Source organism: Tyto alba, unplaced genomic scaffold (assembly GCF_018691265.1).
Source record: "Tyto alba isolate M040663 unplaced genomic scaffold, T.alba_DEE_v4.0 Super-Scaffold_8, whole genome shotgun sequence".
NCBI classification, from domain to species: Eukaryota; Metazoa; Chordata; class Aves; order Strigiformes; family Tytonidae; genus Tyto; species Tyto alba.
The window spans coordinates 5,914,963-5,931,666 of NW_024881329.1; the positions used below are offsets into that span (position 1 = coordinate 5,914,963).

General features: G+C 35.6%; 1 protein-coding gene across 3 annotated transcripts in view; it reads left to right on the top strand.

Moving 5' to 3' along the window:
- Positions 1-16,704, top strand: part of PIK3C2A (phosphatidylinositol-4-phosphate 3-kinase catalytic subunit type 2 alpha) — a 53,824-nt gene that overhangs the window by 16,941 nt on the left and 20,179 nt on the right. For 2 of the 3 annotated variants that reach the window (XM_042785215.1, XM_032984860.2), the window contains exons 3-13: positions 1,310-1,416; positions 3,137-3,294; positions 6,292-6,412; positions 7,114-7,225; positions 7,804-7,883; positions 7,987-8,050; positions 10,577-10,720; positions 12,929-12,971; positions 13,060-13,273; positions 13,355-13,477; positions 14,958-15,125. In XM_042785215.1, coding sequence (XP_042641149.1) covers positions 1,310-1,416; positions 3,137-3,294; positions 6,292-6,412; positions 7,114-7,225; positions 7,804-7,883; positions 7,987-8,050; positions 10,577-10,720; positions 12,929-12,971; positions 13,060-13,273; positions 13,355-13,477; positions 14,958-15,125 — 1,334 coding nt within the window. The remainder of the gene's footprint in view (positions 1-1,309; positions 1,417-3,136; positions 3,295-6,291; positions 6,413-7,113; positions 7,226-7,803; positions 7,884-7,986; positions 8,051-10,576; positions 10,721-12,928; positions 12,972-13,059; positions 13,274-13,354; positions 13,478-14,957; positions 15,126-16,704) is intronic. The other variant, XM_042785216.1, reaches the window with a different exon arrangement.

The following is a 16,704-nucleotide window of genomic DNA, read 5'->3' on the forward strand; positions in this document are numbered from 1 at the left end:
AATGGCAGTTATGAGTTGCATATATTATCCCTTATAAGTTTATATGCTATACTGCTTAAACAAATTAATTTCAGCAAAAGAAGTGCTAAAAAGAAAAGACCGGACAGTCCCTAGCTCTGCATGCTATAGATTTGACCCCTTTTCTAAGACAGTCTAATTTGACAATATTGTCTGACATGCTGTAATGAAATTAGATGCTCAGCTAACTCTTTCAGCTAATAATAAATAACCCACATACTAGTTAAGTAGTTAATCACTATTTCAAATATGAGTCAATTGTGGTGATTTTCAGAAAAACTGTAGTGCAGCTTGCTTCTTTTTCTGGGCTTCTGTGTAGATTAAAGGTTTCTATGAGCATTGCAAAAGCTCTGGTTTTACCCTCTGTGCACAATGACCCTGGGTTGGACAGGAGCAAACTCTTTGAGATCAGTTTATGCCAGGGAGTATCTGGCTGAAGTTTCATGTGTGCTTTAGGCCAGTGGGGGCTGTTAGACTACAGACAATTGACTTCCACCTCAACCCCACTGGTTGTTCCAGCTGCTCTCTGCTTTTTGCTTGCACTAGCATTTGTATGGCTGTGTTGTGACTTGGATCAGAAACAGTGATGGATTAAAAACTGCTGTGTTTTTTTGTTTGGTGGTGTGTTTTTTTTTGTTGTTTTGTTTTTGCTTTTTAAAAAAATTTTATTGGGTTTTGTTTGAAAGTGCAGTTCTCTTTTACCAATTGTTTTTTAGATTGGATACTCCAAAGATTGTGGTTTACATTTTTGTGAGCTGGCGTGTGCCTATGGCATAAGGGATTAAAACAGCAGTAATTTGATACCATGAGATTAGTTTGGAGTTTAGTGTTCTGAATGCTACTTCCTTCCAGTGTACAATTTATCTTTTCCTGCTTTGTAGGAAAAGGTAATCATGGGCAGAACTGATATGTAATGGTTCTTTCTGGGACTATACTGAAGGCTGAAATGCAGAAGTGGAGGAAAAAACATTTGTGTGTTTTCCTCTTCTGGTTCAGCAAAATCTAGCCAAACTCTAATGCAACAGGTCACTGCTGAGAGCTCAGGAACTGTTATGCTTGCAATTTAATCTGAACTGATAACGATGCTGTCAAATAAATTACCTTCTGTAAAGGAGTTGCTGGTCCAGTGAATCTTCACTTTTCAATTTAGTAACGATACACATGTTTTTCCTTATAGAAGTAGACATAAAACTAGTAGTAGACCTCAGACTCCTGATAATCTATCATTTGCACATGGCTTTGCTGGCTATAGGAATGTTTGCAGCTATTTAAATACTGTGTTATCTTTGAGTTGCAGAAAGACAATGGGACCACTGGCATGCTGACAGAAGATGTGCTTCTCCAAGAAATTGAAGGGCAGAATCAAGAACTGTCAGCTTTTTCTCAAGCAGTTACAATGTAAGAAATTACTGAACACAAATTAGCTTTTCAGATGAAAAAAAAAGGCACTAAATAATTAATTTTCAGTTATGCTGACAGGGCTAGTCCTACATTTTTTTGCTTGGTGGGGTGGATTTCAGTATGTGTCCTTTTCCCTTTTCTTATCCCAGTTTTTCCTGGTTTTGTTTTTTCAAGAATGCAGCAGCATTAAGGTGATCAGTACTAGGGTTTCTGGATTATCGTATCTCCTCTTTATTCTTTCGGTCCTGTGACTTTCCTCTTGCTTTTTTCCTTGTTCTTATAATACCTTTTTATCCTCAAGCTATTTTTCTATATTTCCATATATCTAGATCTCCTTCTTCTATCTATTTTTAATGCAATTTCTTTTGAAATAATTTGAAGGCTCTTTTTTTTTCTTAGTTGATGCGCCTCACTAAATCCTGTCACTCAGTGCCTCTCTAACCCTTAAATACTCTCATCTTTATTGCTTCCACAACTGGAATTCTGTAACAAATAAAACCTTCAAACTTGTTCCTGCTTTGATCAAGTGGTAAAGTATCTTAGAGGTCATACCGAAGATGGTGGAACTTGATAACCCAGAGTGCTGCTTCTATTTTTTTTTTATTTTGCTTACTGCCACAATTTAGTGAGAGAAGTTTTTTGATGTTGGTTGGTTGCTTGCTTTCTTTCTTCCAAAAGAAGACAAACTAGAAGTTTTGCCTTTTGTCCTCTCAAGATCAAAATCTAAGAAATAATGGGTGAAATAGAGATCTTTGAATCTTTTAAAAACAGGAATATTTATGAAATAATAAGCAAACTCCACAAAACTGATGAGAATTCATATACCTGTGAAACTTACTGGTAATTAATATTAAGAGGAAGCTCACATAAAGTAGGCTTGTTGCAACAGTTTCTAGTTAAATCTAGTTGTTGCCCTTTCTTCCAAGACCCAGTGCTTAAAATGTTGATGGATGTTTGACTGGATAACTCTTGCTAGAGGGATTTTTTTTTTTTTTTCCATTCTTGCTATTGTCTGGAATCAAGATGATGAAATAGATGACTGTTATAGATGAGTTCTCTTCTTAATCTCCTATAATACTACTTTGGTGTTGGCAGAAGGTTAAGGTTAAATTATTTTATCCATGCTAAATAGTAGAAAATAAAAAGCAGCTATCGAAGTACTGTCTAGTCATTATCAGGCGAATGTGTTACATTCTTTGTCCTAAATAAAAGCCTTTCCCTTTCTTTAGGCCTCTTTCCCAACTTCTACAACTTGGAATAGGTTCCTTCTGCATAGTATCTAAATTCAGATTAGACTTTCAAAAACGGAGATATAAAAGGCTTTGTGGTCTTTTGTACAGAAAACAAATTGGTCTCTCGTTTTAAACTCATTTTTAGCAAAAGCTATGGACTATTTTTTTAACTGGTTTAGAGCTTAGCTTCTACAGAAGCTGAGTATGTCCTGTAAGCATTGACCTATTAAACATTTTAACCTATATGGAAAACCTGCCTAATTACAAGCTAGGATTTTTTTTCCTCTGTCTAACTACTACTTCTATAATTATTGTGGACAGTGTTGTGTTGAGAGTAGAAAAATTAAATGGTGTTTTGTACATACAATTTAGGTGAAGAGGAAAAGGTAGTCTTTACTGGTCTGGCTTGTGGTTATTACCATGTCATTTTGCTTTAGTCTTAGACTTATTTATTGCAGTGTTTCATGAACCATCTTTACTTTCAGATTGAGGACCAAGTTTCCTTATGCTAATCAGCAAACAAATCCAGGCTTTGTGCTGAGTCCAATCATGCTGCAAAGAAATATAAGTGGGGAGAGTGCCAGTATCAAGGTTTCTATAGAAATCGAAGAATTCCAGCAACCAGTAACTTTTACATGTGATGGTATGTTTCTGTTTATTTTTTTTTAAACTGGAGTTTGCTTGTAAGACTTAAAATGGTGAGTTAAGACTGTACGCTCAGTCTAGGCCAGTGGATTTCAGGTTTTGTAATTCCTGGGTCTCAGGTGTGTGGATTGCTTGTGGGGAATGGGGAAAAGGTAACTGAAGAACCAACCTAATTCTGGGTCAGTGCATCCACCAGAAAATATTTAGAAGGTGACAAAGTGAAACTTTTTTTTTTTTTTAGAAAGGAAAGCCAAGCAGACCAGAAGCACTATTCTATCTAGAGCTGGGAATGTCAAAACAGTTTTTTGGGAGTTTGACCTACTTTATGGTAATTGAGGGGACAATGACACCAGGACTATGATTCCTAACTTTTAATTTATTTTTTTTTTATTTCAACACTCTAACATGTGTCTAAAATGCTTGCAGGTTATCTAAAAATTCAGACAGGTTGCTTTTGGGAAATAAGAATATCAGTGTTTATTATATATTACTTGAGTTCAGTATATGCCTGTGAACATGAACACTAAAGCAATATTGTCACAATGTGCCACAACTAGCTGGCCCAGTCTTGTGCGTAACCAGGAGTTAGTCTTGACTGCACAGTATGTTTGTATTAAAGGCTGTAACTATGGATGCTGTCAACTTCTGGCAGTTCTTGGTGATAAAATAACTGATAATAAATTACCTCAGGAGCAACTTACTTTTAGCCTCTATACTGCTGTAGTTTCTTAGCCCTTGTGAGGTTTCCCATTCCCAGACAGTGTCACCTGGTAATGGATCGGTGCTGTGGTGATTCTTTTATCATTTGGGTCTTACTCTGTAGCAGTGTAGATGTCTTAGAGTTGGTTGTTCTCAGAAGATACGAAGTTGCTCTATTATTCACTTAAAATAGCTGCTCTACTGGAAAACAAGCTCTCAATGCATAAGCGTTTTCATTCTATATTAATTTGCTGAGCCTTATAGCTATTCTGCTGTGATTTAATACTCTTTTGTTAAGAAGTTACGTGCATTATAAGTGTAGCCTGGGAAGGGTTTCTGGTGTTCATCCTTAAGATTACACTTTCCTAATATCACAGGCTTAATCCTTTCCTACAAAAGGCTTTGGTATCATAAGGAAAACGTTATGGCTTCAGTCCTTGATTTCTAGAAGTTTTGTGAATATCATGGAAGATGTTTTGCATTCTAGCCCCATATATCTTATTCTTTGCGTTCTCTGCTCTCTTTCTTTTCATGTTGCTGAAAGTAATGACAGTTAAACTACTTCTTTTCCATAGCTAGTGAAAGATAGGTATCTGTAGCTTATATGTGACTAGTAATAGGTGTATTTAAAGTTATTCTCTTTCTTTAATTCCTTCTGTTCTTGGTCAAGTTGTTGCATACCTTAGCATCCTAATGCTGAAACTACTTTAGTATGGCTTTCAGTCCTGCTCAGAAGGGACTGCAGTCTTTCAGTGTTCCGACAACTCGGGGTGTTAGAAAGGAGCCAGGAGGGAAACAGGTGAACTTTAGAGCTTATTTGGGTATACCTATTAATTTTGCATCCATTAATTAGACTTTATATGGAAGTACAAGTCTACCTGAGCAATCATTGTGTGTCAGCAAGAAACAAATGTATTTCAGTAAGACAGGGCATGGGAAAAAGATGGTAACATTATCTTTTCATTACTCCACTGGACTTTGCAGGACTGTCAGACCTTCTTCGCCAGTGCAGCCTGTGACTATAGCCCATAAACTGTTACTGCATCTTCTTTCTCTGTCAACCACCATACACTCTCTGCTGAAGGTAGTAGAGCAGTTTCACTCTAGGTTGAGTTAAATAGTGTCTCTGAATTCATACTACTTACTATTCCTTGTTCTCGAATGCCACATACTCATTCTTCCTATGATACTAAATACCTCTATGCTTGTAATAATTAATTATCTGTTAATGAGGTGAAGCACTTGCATTACCTTGTGGAAAATATTGTTGTGGCATTACATCTCTGTGTCTACCACAGTAGTAACATTTCTTCCTTAAAAAAAGAAGATTTGGGAAAACCAGAAAGGTCCCTAGAGAGAAGGGAAAAAAGAACCCACAGTGCTTTGAAGGTACTGATGAAAAAATAAAATGCTTTTATACGTCCTTTTTTACAGAATTTTGAAACACTTAGTGACATTAAATCATTTGCAAACAAAGGAGATCAGAAACTGAGTAGGGAGGGGTAGAGAGCATTTTGTACTTAAAATGTCTGTGGTGTTAAAACATATCTATGTATTTTTTGTCAGTGACAGCTGGTGGCTGTGGGGGAATGGATTTTGGATTTGACTGGTATTATTTCTTTGCTCTGTTGTTGCTGGATGGAAGAGAAAGACTGTTTTCAAAAAAGCATTTAGAGCTTGATGTGAAAGTATTGGTAGTTAAGAGTTGCTTTTTGCAAAGGCCTGGTGATTCTTACCAAGATCTGAGCTGTACAATGTGGAAATTGTCCTAAACAAATGGAAAGGAAAAGGAATAAAGTCTTCCAATAGGATTTGCCTCTGCAACAGCTGATAATCACTTCCTCAAAAGCAGAACAAATAGAGAAGTTCCATCACCAATTCTTCAGATAATGATTTTTAAACTTTAAGCAGCTCTGGGATCATTTACCTATTTGAAGTCCTTGCTAAATAAGGCAAATTTATAATTTAAAAAAGAAAGTCCTTCCTCATAAAAACTCCTGGAAAACAGAGTGCAGGCTGTTTTTATATTTTTGGTCAAGTGACTGTACCGTATCCTAATTTTAAAATCATTTAATGATTTCTTAAACTACAGGTGGGTTTCATAAGATGCCTTTCTTTGCAAGATAAAATATGAAGTTCTCAAACTATGAAATTTGGGAGATTTGTAGAAGCATAAGTGTCTTCCCTACAAGTATAAAATTAAAATTAAATAACTACAATTTGTGAGTGAACAATGCTTAATATCACTTGCTATAGATGTATATTTAACTTCTAGATGTAATTTTTTTTAAAACAGTGAGTTCTCCTGTTGAGCTTATAATAATGCAGGCACTTTGCTGGGTGCATGATGACTTGAGTGAAGTGGACATTGGCAGCTATATCCTGAAAGTCTGTGGCCAAGAAGAAGTATTACAGAAGTAAGCAAGCTCTTTTTCATTAATATTTAACTACATACTTTTTCATGGCACAGTTACTGGGAAGTGTATCTTTAACGATTAAATGTGTGAAAGCACAAATCTTAAATGTAAAGGAGTCACGCTTTGCACAAAGATCAAAAGTCTTTAGAGTTGCTCTGGGATACAGCAGAGAAGGTTCTCAACACCTTCCTAGATATCTGTTCTAGTCTGCCATCTGTTGTGTTAAACACAGGTTTTCAGATGCAGATTTTTAGAGCATTTCTGTAGATGGATGTTGTAGTTTTCAGCTGCTCTTCAAATCCCAGCAGCCAGGAAAAAAATATACTGATGATTTCTAGTAAACTGAAATAATCTGGATGGGGTGGGTTTTTTGTTTGTTTGGGTTGGTTTTTTTTTTGGTTTTTTTTTTTTTTTTTTCCTCCAAACTAATGGTTTACAAATCCCCATTAATTTTCTGGGTTAGATTAATTGGTTTTATTGTTAGACACTGTAGTTAAAAGCTTTGGCAAAAGTATAGGTATCTGTAGTTGTATACTAAGAAATATTCTGCAGAAGTAAAAATCAGATCAAGAGGTATGGTGTTGGAGGTTCATTCACCATTTCCTTATTTTGGAGCCAACAGGTTGCCTTAAATATTCCATGTGAGTTTTCTGAAAGGCACTGTGTATTTTTGGTCTAACTATAGCTGTCTTGTTTAACAGTAAGCACTGCATAGGAAGTCATGAATATATTCAGAACTGTCGGAAGTGGGATACAGAAATCAAACTGCAGCTCTTGACCCATAGTGTAATATGCAGAGATCTGGCACGAACGGTAAGTACCTGCTTAACTGCAGCAGCAATGTAAGTCTTCAAGTTGGGAGTTTGCATCAGAGTTGATGGCTCTGAAGTGTAACCTTTTTGTGTTATTAACAAATAAATATGTCTGCTTGGTGTTGTTATACTAAGAGGATGTGAAGTACATACTGAATTCTTGCAAGGCAAATATAAATATGAATAATCTCTCTAATTAGACAAAGTACTGTAGCTGGGAAGAGTATGCAAGAATTTGGAGTAAACTTGAGGCCTGAAAGAGGAGCAGCAAATTTCAGAGTTAAATGAAAATTGAGAACAGTTTTTGAGTTTAATTAGACACGTATCAGACCATCAAAGAGGAAGGGAGGAATATTTGGTGTCTGCATAGTTAGACGCTTGATTGCTGTTTTTTCCCTCTTCCCACTATCCCAGTGTGTACATGCTTCACAGACTATTAGTTATTTCTTTTCCCGTTTGTAGAGATCACCTTATATCTTCCCCTTCCATTCCACAGGTACTGGTAATGAAACTTCTATAATAGTATTACAAATTATAGAAAGGTGAGAACTGGACATAATATCTAACATTTTATTGCAGGAAGATGATGACAGAACACCCATACATCTAACCAAACACCTCTACAAAGTAGAAAAGCCTTTCAGAGAACCTATTATAAGGTAATGTTATGTGGTTATTTCAGTAATCAAGCCCACTGCTGAATTTCTGACCAAGGTTATGGTATGCTCTTGCACTTGTGTTCAATAACGACTGTTCTTGCAGGTCTTCAATAGAAGAGCTTTTTGATGTGTATCACAAGCAAGTTAATGTAGCTCTGAAAAATGAGGTAAGGTCACTGTAAGTTATTGCTGGACCAGAAGTAGCATTGGAGAGTACTAATGAGATAGCTGGGAAAAAGATTTGCAGGTATTCTTGAGGAAACTCATTTGAGATCTGAATAAGCTGTCAAATGTAAATTTGGAATCATGGATTTTTAGATTGCTTTCCCTCTTTTCTTGCAAGCTAATTATTACCTAATCATCACAATTAGAAATGTATCTTCCAAGTCCTGGGGTGCAAAATAACCTTTTCCTCAAAAATACTGGAAGAAATTAAGTTAGGGGAATAGTGAAAAGATCTGAACCCTGACTCTGTCACTTGTTAGCCATGAATTATATACTAGTAACAGATACAAATCTACACAAGAGAGCAGTAATAACTATGTACAATGAGAGTTATAAGCAAAGCATGTTTGGAACATACAGATAAGTTTTACACAAAGTACAGTAACATCTTACTCTGCACTGTTGGATTAATTCAAAATACACTGTCCAAAACCATTGCCTATTTCAGTGTATGATAGGTAGCTTAAGACTGCAGGTGGAGTAGTTTGGAGTGATTTCCCAAATGCAAAAGCTAGCTGAAGATAACCTGCTTTACTCATTTCTAAAAGGAGAAGCTTAGTTTAACTCCTGATAGTAATGTAACTTGGAGACCTAAATTCTTAAACATTAGATAACCGTTTCTTAAACATTTTTTTAAGAATAATCTTAAAATGAATGACATAATTACAATACTTTCCATTTCCATTACTTTTCATTTCCATTATGTTTGTTTGCCTCTCCAGGTATGCAGGTCTGAACAAGCTAATGTCCACTATTTACATATTTCCTTAATATTATATAATTCCCTTGGCAGTGATTCACTGTGTTCTCAAGGGTAGTTTTGAACACAATCTTTTTGTAGAGGAGTGAGATGTTACTGCTTCTTGTTATGGTGGTGTTTTTGTCACTTTACTCTTGCAGCTGCTTCAGCTTGCTTGTTTAACTGTGATTTCACAGGCTGCAGTGAGGAATTTAGAACATCCCAATTCAGGCTTATGTTCTACTCTTTTTAAAGTCTTTTTGAGGATGGAAGATACAGCTTGTAAGTGATGATGATTAGGTCCAAGTATCAGCAGTTGTTGCATTTGAAATTTTTTTACTTCTTGAAGTGAATTCCTGTACATATTCAGTAGATGAAGCCTGCTAATCGAAGTGAAACAGGGTAAAGTAATCCGGAAATAACTTGTATAGAGCCATTGACTTCACATCATTGGACACTTTGAGTTGTCATTTTATTGAGATTAATTTGAGAGCCTGTGAGGAAAATAGCAGTGGAAATTTTGCTTTTCATGTGGCAAGACAGCTGTTATCTTCAAATTGTTAGCTTTGAAAGTGTGGCTTAAATATTTACAATGTCTTCTGACTTGTATGGTTATTTTCTTACCAGGACAAAGTTAATTGTTGCCAGTTAACTCCCAATCCAAAAACCTTTTGATTCAGATATCTTCTTTCCTATCCATTTATAGGAAGGTCATGAGAATATGTCTGGGGGGTGGGGGTTGGGAATCAGTTTACATTTTAGCTAGAGGATATTACAGTAATCTCTCTTATTTAGCTGTAAGTGCTCAGAAGTGATTGTGACAAACCTATACATTAAGCCTTTAAAAAGTAAACAGTTATTTTGAAGCAAATGTTTTATTTTTTACATGTATTCTTAAAATTGGATGAAGACTTTGCTTATATTTTAAAAAAAAGGCAAACAAACAAACAAACCAAAAAAACAAAAAACAAACCAAAAAACTCTCAAGAAACCTAGGATAATTAAGTGGCTTTTCTTCTGTTTGAAGAAAAGGAAGGGAATATTAGGAGCATTTCAACTTTGTCTTAAGCAGCCTACCAGAATTTTCATTCTCTGATAAGAAGCTGATCTATTCCTGTTAAGTGTGCAACCCCCCCTTCCTTTCCTTCTCCAAGATGACAGTTTGCAATTGCTTCATCTGGAAGAAGCATTTAAATTAAATATGTAAGGCAAAATTTGCAGCAAACTGTTTTTCAGAAGTATATTAAAGTGAAAAAGATAAAGTTCCATTATAGAAGCTGTACTGTATTGTAAGTGTATTTTGAACCTATATGTTTAAGAGGGCTGAAGTTGAAACAGTGCTGCTTTAGCATTCCTTCCTCACACTAATTGCGTATAATTTTTTTTAAACTACCATTTCTTTTTATGCCACAAGGGATCTTAAGTGTAGTATCTCGTTAGAAAATACTTGTCTACCAACAGCTCAATAGAAAAATGGTTGGAAACCTCCTAATGTTGCCTGGGACCCTGTTCTAAAATCCATACTACTGTGTTTTTGGCATTGATAACTGAGCTGTAAGGAAGTTCTCAATACTGAGGTTTTTGTTTAATCTAATTGTTACACCACAATTTGAGACATGCATCTCATAATGAAATTTTCTTGATGATTCATTCTAAAAAATAAAAAAATTAAAGCAGTACTGGATTTCACAGTTGTGATCAGTCTGTTCTCTCATACATTCCTTATTAGAACCAGCATAAAGCGGTAGATCACGTCATTAAGACTGTCAGAAAAATCTGTTCTACACTGGATTGTGTAGAGACTCCCGCAGTAACGGCATCAGTAAAGAAGTTAAGGAGAGCTGTTAATCTTCCAAGGACTAAAAATGCTGAGGTAAATTTTCATGCTATACATTGTGTTCTGAGGTATGCTTTTTAACACTGATAAATACGATTCCATAATCTTTGGTAGCTGCAAATACCAGCAACAGTTCAGTGTTATGGTTTGGGTTTTTTTTTTTTTTTTTACCTGTTATCCTCCGTCTATTTTAAAATCTCTTTACTGTTAATGAATTAGTTGTTTGCTCTTGTAATCCTTTCCTGTTCTAAATAGTGACTTTTTAAAAACGAGTTTTAAAATACTGTTTTTTGGTTTTGTAACTAGACTTGTGTCACAGCAGATGCCATTAAATCTGACTGAGGGAAGCTGACAGCTGGCTCATGCCCTCTAAAGTCAATGCACTTATGCTTAAAGGAGGAATTCACATCGTGTATTTTCTGTGCATATTTATGTGAATAGCAATATCATCTGAAAACTCGTAATAGTTTGTGCTTCTGCATTCCTGAGCAGACGGACAAAAATAAGATCTCTCAAATAGCAGAGATTTTGATGATAAAATTGCCTTGCGATTAACAGTTCACTTGAGCAGAATTGGTCTAGAGTCACATGGTTAAAAACAGTCATTAATAGAAGTGTGCAAATGAAAAAGCAAAATAGTTTTGTAATGCTATTTCTGTTGTCCTACTGCCTTATTCGAGTGGTTATTTGTGTGCTGTTCCAGATGCTTTCGGCTTCATCAATTCAGTGATACATTTGTATACTAATCAGAAGTCTTGCAAAAATGCACAGGACAGATAAATGTATTTGTCACAAGACCTGAAATTATTGCAGGGAAGTGCAGAAGACATTAAGAAAACTTAGTGAAATACAGTGTATCAAATATTTCTTCAATGTTTCCTTTTTGATAGGAGAAAGCTGTAGAAGTAATTTGATTACAGTGTTAAAATAACTTCCAAAAATAACACTTTCGCAATAGAATTTGGAAAAGGTGGTACTTCATCAGTAGAACCCTGCAATTCTCTTGTGATGATCATTGGCTCAGTGATGTATATGAAGGCATATAGGATTGCTTTCATAAATGAAGTTTCTGTAAAGATTGGAGCCGGTTGCACCTAAACCTTTTGTAAGATATTGTTTGATTTTTTTTTTTTATTTTTTTTTAATTAATTGTTTTGTGGTTGGAAAGTGGCCAAAACATGAAAGAAAACAGTAGGTTGTAAAGTAGAGAATTACATATGTAGTGCTGTTTCAACAGTTTGGCATCCTGTCATCCAAAAGTACTTGGGACTACTTGACAAGTATGGTGGAAACATATGGCAGCATTTCTGAAAGGGGAAAATTATGTGACTATTCCCCCTTCCCCCCCCCCCCAAGTTTCTGCATGTTTTTTATAACAATGTGAAGTTTTTTGGTAGTTAAACCTTGATGTTGACAAGATGTTCAACTAGTACACTAGAAGTATAAGGAGAGCTTTCATTCTTCTGCAGCAGTAGTGGCAAACTTAGACTTTCTCTGAAGTATTATGAGTTCACTGGGTTTTGTTTTTAAATCACAAACTTAGTTTTAATGAAAAGCTTTAATTTTATCAGAATTTGAATTTGGCATGAAACCCTTTCTTATTAGAAAGGAGTAAATTCCCATGACTTGTTTGTCACTTTTTGGCTTCAACAGTGTCATTGTTGAGACTAGACACTGGTGTAATACTGTATCATGTTTAGACTTCCATTTTAGCAGACCAAGAAGCAAACGCAGCAGATAGTACAAAGTGACAGTACTTACTGCTCAGTTTTCTCAGTTTAACATTTTTTTTTTCAGTAAATTTAAAGCAACTGCTTACAAAAGATACTTTAACAAATGCCACAAACAAAACAGCTGTTCAGACTTAAATTACTGGGTAACAGAACGAACAGCCTCTGCTTTCATCCATAACAGCTCTGACCAAGTTTTATCTCTACTCAGAGAAGTTAAGTGTGTCCTGAGTAGTATTCCAATGTACCGTGTCTTTCAAGAGTTCATAAAGGGTGTCAAAATACTTGCAACTTGACAAACCATGAGCTTTTGAACTTGGTAAATGTTTGCTGCATGGTATGGAAATTGTGATGCTGTCAGTTAATTCTTGAAAAGCTTTGAGTAAAAAGATGTTAAGTAAACCCAAATATGGGCCTAAATCAGATGTTTCATTTCTATACAAGGAAGTTAAGAGCAATGGAAAATTAATATGGGTTTCTTGGTACTGAAATTTGCTCTAACTTTACTGTGTAGGTATCCTTAAAATGTGGTGATGACACTAGCAACAACTCATCTGGTGAGTGAAGTTCTTCAATTTTATTTAAAAAACTGCATTCAAGTGGCTGTTTTAGGAAGATATACATTAAAGATAAATTATAATTTAGGTTCACTGCAGCCTGAAAACCCTCTGAAAGTGAGTATAGATGAGTTAACAAGAGCAGTTGAGGCCCTTCTGCAACTCCACATGAATTCAAGTAGCAGTTCTGCAGCAATTTCTCCAAAAGATAGTAAGAGTACGAAGGAAGCATGGACTGCCACAGAACATCTCCAGTTTACCATATTTGCCGCGCATGGAATTTCTCCTGGTTGGGTATCAAAGTGAGTAATTTATTAATTGTTAAATTCAGCCTTTTATGGATTTTTTTTTGTTGTTTAATTTACTTTCTTTTCCTTGTCTAGTTATGAAAAATACTACTTGATTTGTTCTCTGACCCATAATGGAAAAGATCTGTTTAAACCTGTTCAGTCCAAGAAGGTTGGCACATACAAGAACTTCTTCTATTTGATTAAATGGGATGAACTGTAAGTGAATTTACCATGTTAAAACTCACTGAAATACTTTGGTTTAGCTAGTACCTACCTAGCTTGCTGTTGAATACAGTCATTCAGGCAACATGTGCTTCCTATTCCATTTGAAGTGTTGAAAAAACAATGTGTGAGACTTACTGACCAAAATTGAAAATATTTTTCCAAACGATATTTCACTACTCATTTTAAAAGTGGGAATGGAAATGCTGGACGAGTGCCCTGTGCTAATGGGTTTGCAGTATACAATTATAAGGAGTTGGGAAGGTCACAGCATTCCTTGTAATGGGAACAGCTTGTGGCGCTTAAAAAAAGGATTAATAAAGCTGGTTTATAAACAGTGCTCAGATTACATAAATGAAGAAGAATACACTGTAACGTCTTTGTATCTGAATTTAAACATCTAATTTAGGATTATTCTATAAAGAAAGCAGATGCATAAGTATTTAAGAGTATCTGTCTATAGCATATGAGACTTGTCTGGTTTGAGCTACCGAACTTTGTCTGTATGGGGCAGGGTAAAAGCGTAGAAAGGAAGAAGGAAGGTCATGCAGAGAAGAAATAAGGAGGAGATGGTGGGTAATATCTGCTGAGAGGGGTAATTATTTTTTCTATGTCTATGCCCAGCTTACTCTTTTCCACTTAATAGTTATCAGGCAGCCTGTCATAACTGGAGCATCAGGTGAGCTCCAACTTGCTGGATATCTATTTTCCTGACAGTTTTTAAAGGTCAGAGAGAGACCCTGACGAATACACTGAAAGTCTACAATGACAAATTATTTCAGACTAGGAATGAGAGTTTCAGGTACTAGAATACCTGCCTTCAGAAAGTAGTCCCACTATCTTTTTTTCTTTTCTGATGATGCAAAGGATTGTCAGACCTTTTGCTAGCAAGTACTAGTGTATTACAGCGAAAGATGTAGATTGATTGTAAGCCACTTAATGTAGTTGTAGTGTTTTAGTGTAACTGGCTTAGTAATATGCTGTAGTAACTTTGATATTTTGGTGTGTTACAGAAAATCAAAATATTTTAAGCAATAGAACCAGTGTAAACAAAACTCTACCATTTGAATTTAGCTTTCAGTAGTTAATAGATTCTTTCATATGGATGGGAAACTGTTGTCAGCTGACTAAACCTGAGAGATTAGGAGGCAGCTAACATGGAATTGTACGTGTCCTTGTAGTGAGTAGAGTGGGAAGACTGGTTATGCTGGACAGTGTGGTTCTGTGTAAGGAATGTGATTTAATAGACAAAGATTAAAAAGGGTTGTTCCCAATCTGGCTCCAGTGCAATCTAGCAGGTTTTACAAACTAGTGGTAGAGGAGTTAAAGTGGTGTGAAATATAATTGCATGTCAATGTAACACTTGTTCTTCGATCTTAACTTTTTGAAACCAAGAGGCATCAACAGATTATGTGGATAAGCCTGTAATTTACTATCTTTCCTCTGATTTACTTTTAATACTTCTATTTTACAGAATAATTTTTCCCATCCAGATTTCACAGCTGCCTTTGGAATCAGTCTTATGTCTGACTTTGTTTGGAATACTAAATCAAAGTAGTGGGAGCTCTCCTGACTCAAATAAGCAGAGAAAGGGCCCAGAAATTTTGGGTCAGGTTTCTCTACCTCTTTTTGATTTTAGACGGTAAGTCTCGAAAGTATGGGTAAGATTACTAATATTTACTCTCTGTAAAGCCTATTCCATTCCTGTAACTATAGAAACTTCTTCTCTGCCACTGAACATAGTAGGCCATGATAAAGATAAGAATGGTAAACTATATTATTACAGAAATAATACCTTCAGTTAAATAGGGTAAAAAGCCCAGTCATCTGCAGTATTTCCACCTAACTGGCTGAAAAAACTTACCTGCTGGAGGAGGTTGAATATTGTTTGAATGAAAGCGGTTTTATTTTCAGGAAATATTCATAGTAAAGCGGGCCAAATAGGTCATGTTAGTACCAACTATTTGTAGGTATGCAGAGACTGAGTATGTAAGCATAACTCAAGTGGTGTTTTTGAGGAATCCACTGACATTCAGGTGTTTCCCTATAAGTCATATGCAGTTGAAGTATCTGCAGGTGTCATTGTCTAGTGAATTGATAGCTTCCCTTCTACTGAAGAAGTATGGTTTTGGTAGGTGGCATTTCTCGGGTTCTAATATATGAGTAGAAGCTCTAAAAGTACATTATATTGGGTAGAGACAGTTTAGTTAGTATTCATGTATTTTAGCAGATGAAGTGTAAACAGCCAACTCTCAGCTAAATCATGAGCCATGGTGATAGAGAATGCAACTTGTAAAAGGTGTTTGCAGCAAGCCTTGTGTTCAGCAGGGATAGTGTCTAGTGCAATACAGACCAGAGAAGAATCCTGACAGCAGGTAAACAATGTGCTATGCTTCCATCATATCACTGGGCAAGAAGCACTTTTGCCTTAAAACTATCTTAAAATAGGAAAGAATAGCTTTTATATTCACCCAATCCTGTTTACAGAGCAAAATATGGTGATGGCTCAGATTGCTAGAAATAAAAGACCTTTAATTAAAGATCTGCAGTATTTCTAGGTACTCTTATTCTTTAGAGGCATCTTTGTCTTGGCTGCAAAATATTCAAAGCTGCATGTAGGCAGGAGCCAAACTGGAGAGTTTGGGATATATTGATTTTTTTTTTTTTTTTTTTTTCCCTTTAATCCTTTTCAAAAAATCCTAAATCTGATAACAGGGTGGTAATATATAAAGAGAATCAAATACTGTTTTAAAATTTAGATATAATTTCATATAGAGGTATATTTTCATAGATAGGAAAAAAACCTATTTCTTCCATCAGCCTGTTTCTGAGTAGTAGAGATCCCAGGATATTCTGAAATTATTCCTTTTGATTCAGAGTGGGATTTGTTTAAATTAAATGGATAATTAACTACTATGTTAAACTTATGCCGTATTTCTAGTTTAAACTGGTCTTCCTTCAAGTACAGCTACTGGATCCTGTTACATCTTTTTCACTAAGAATGAAAAGCCTACGGTAACTTTCCTTAGTTAAGTGTTCCTGGATTTGTTCAAGTTGCCTTGTCCTTGAAACTTGCATTATGAAGTGTATTCCAAAATGTTTATCAGTTTGGTATCAATTCAATGAATTAACCTATAGACTTGAAGCATGGATGCCAGAATAGTCATGATGTTGAAGAAGTGATCACACCATTGCAAAACAGCATCAGGATTTATGCTTAA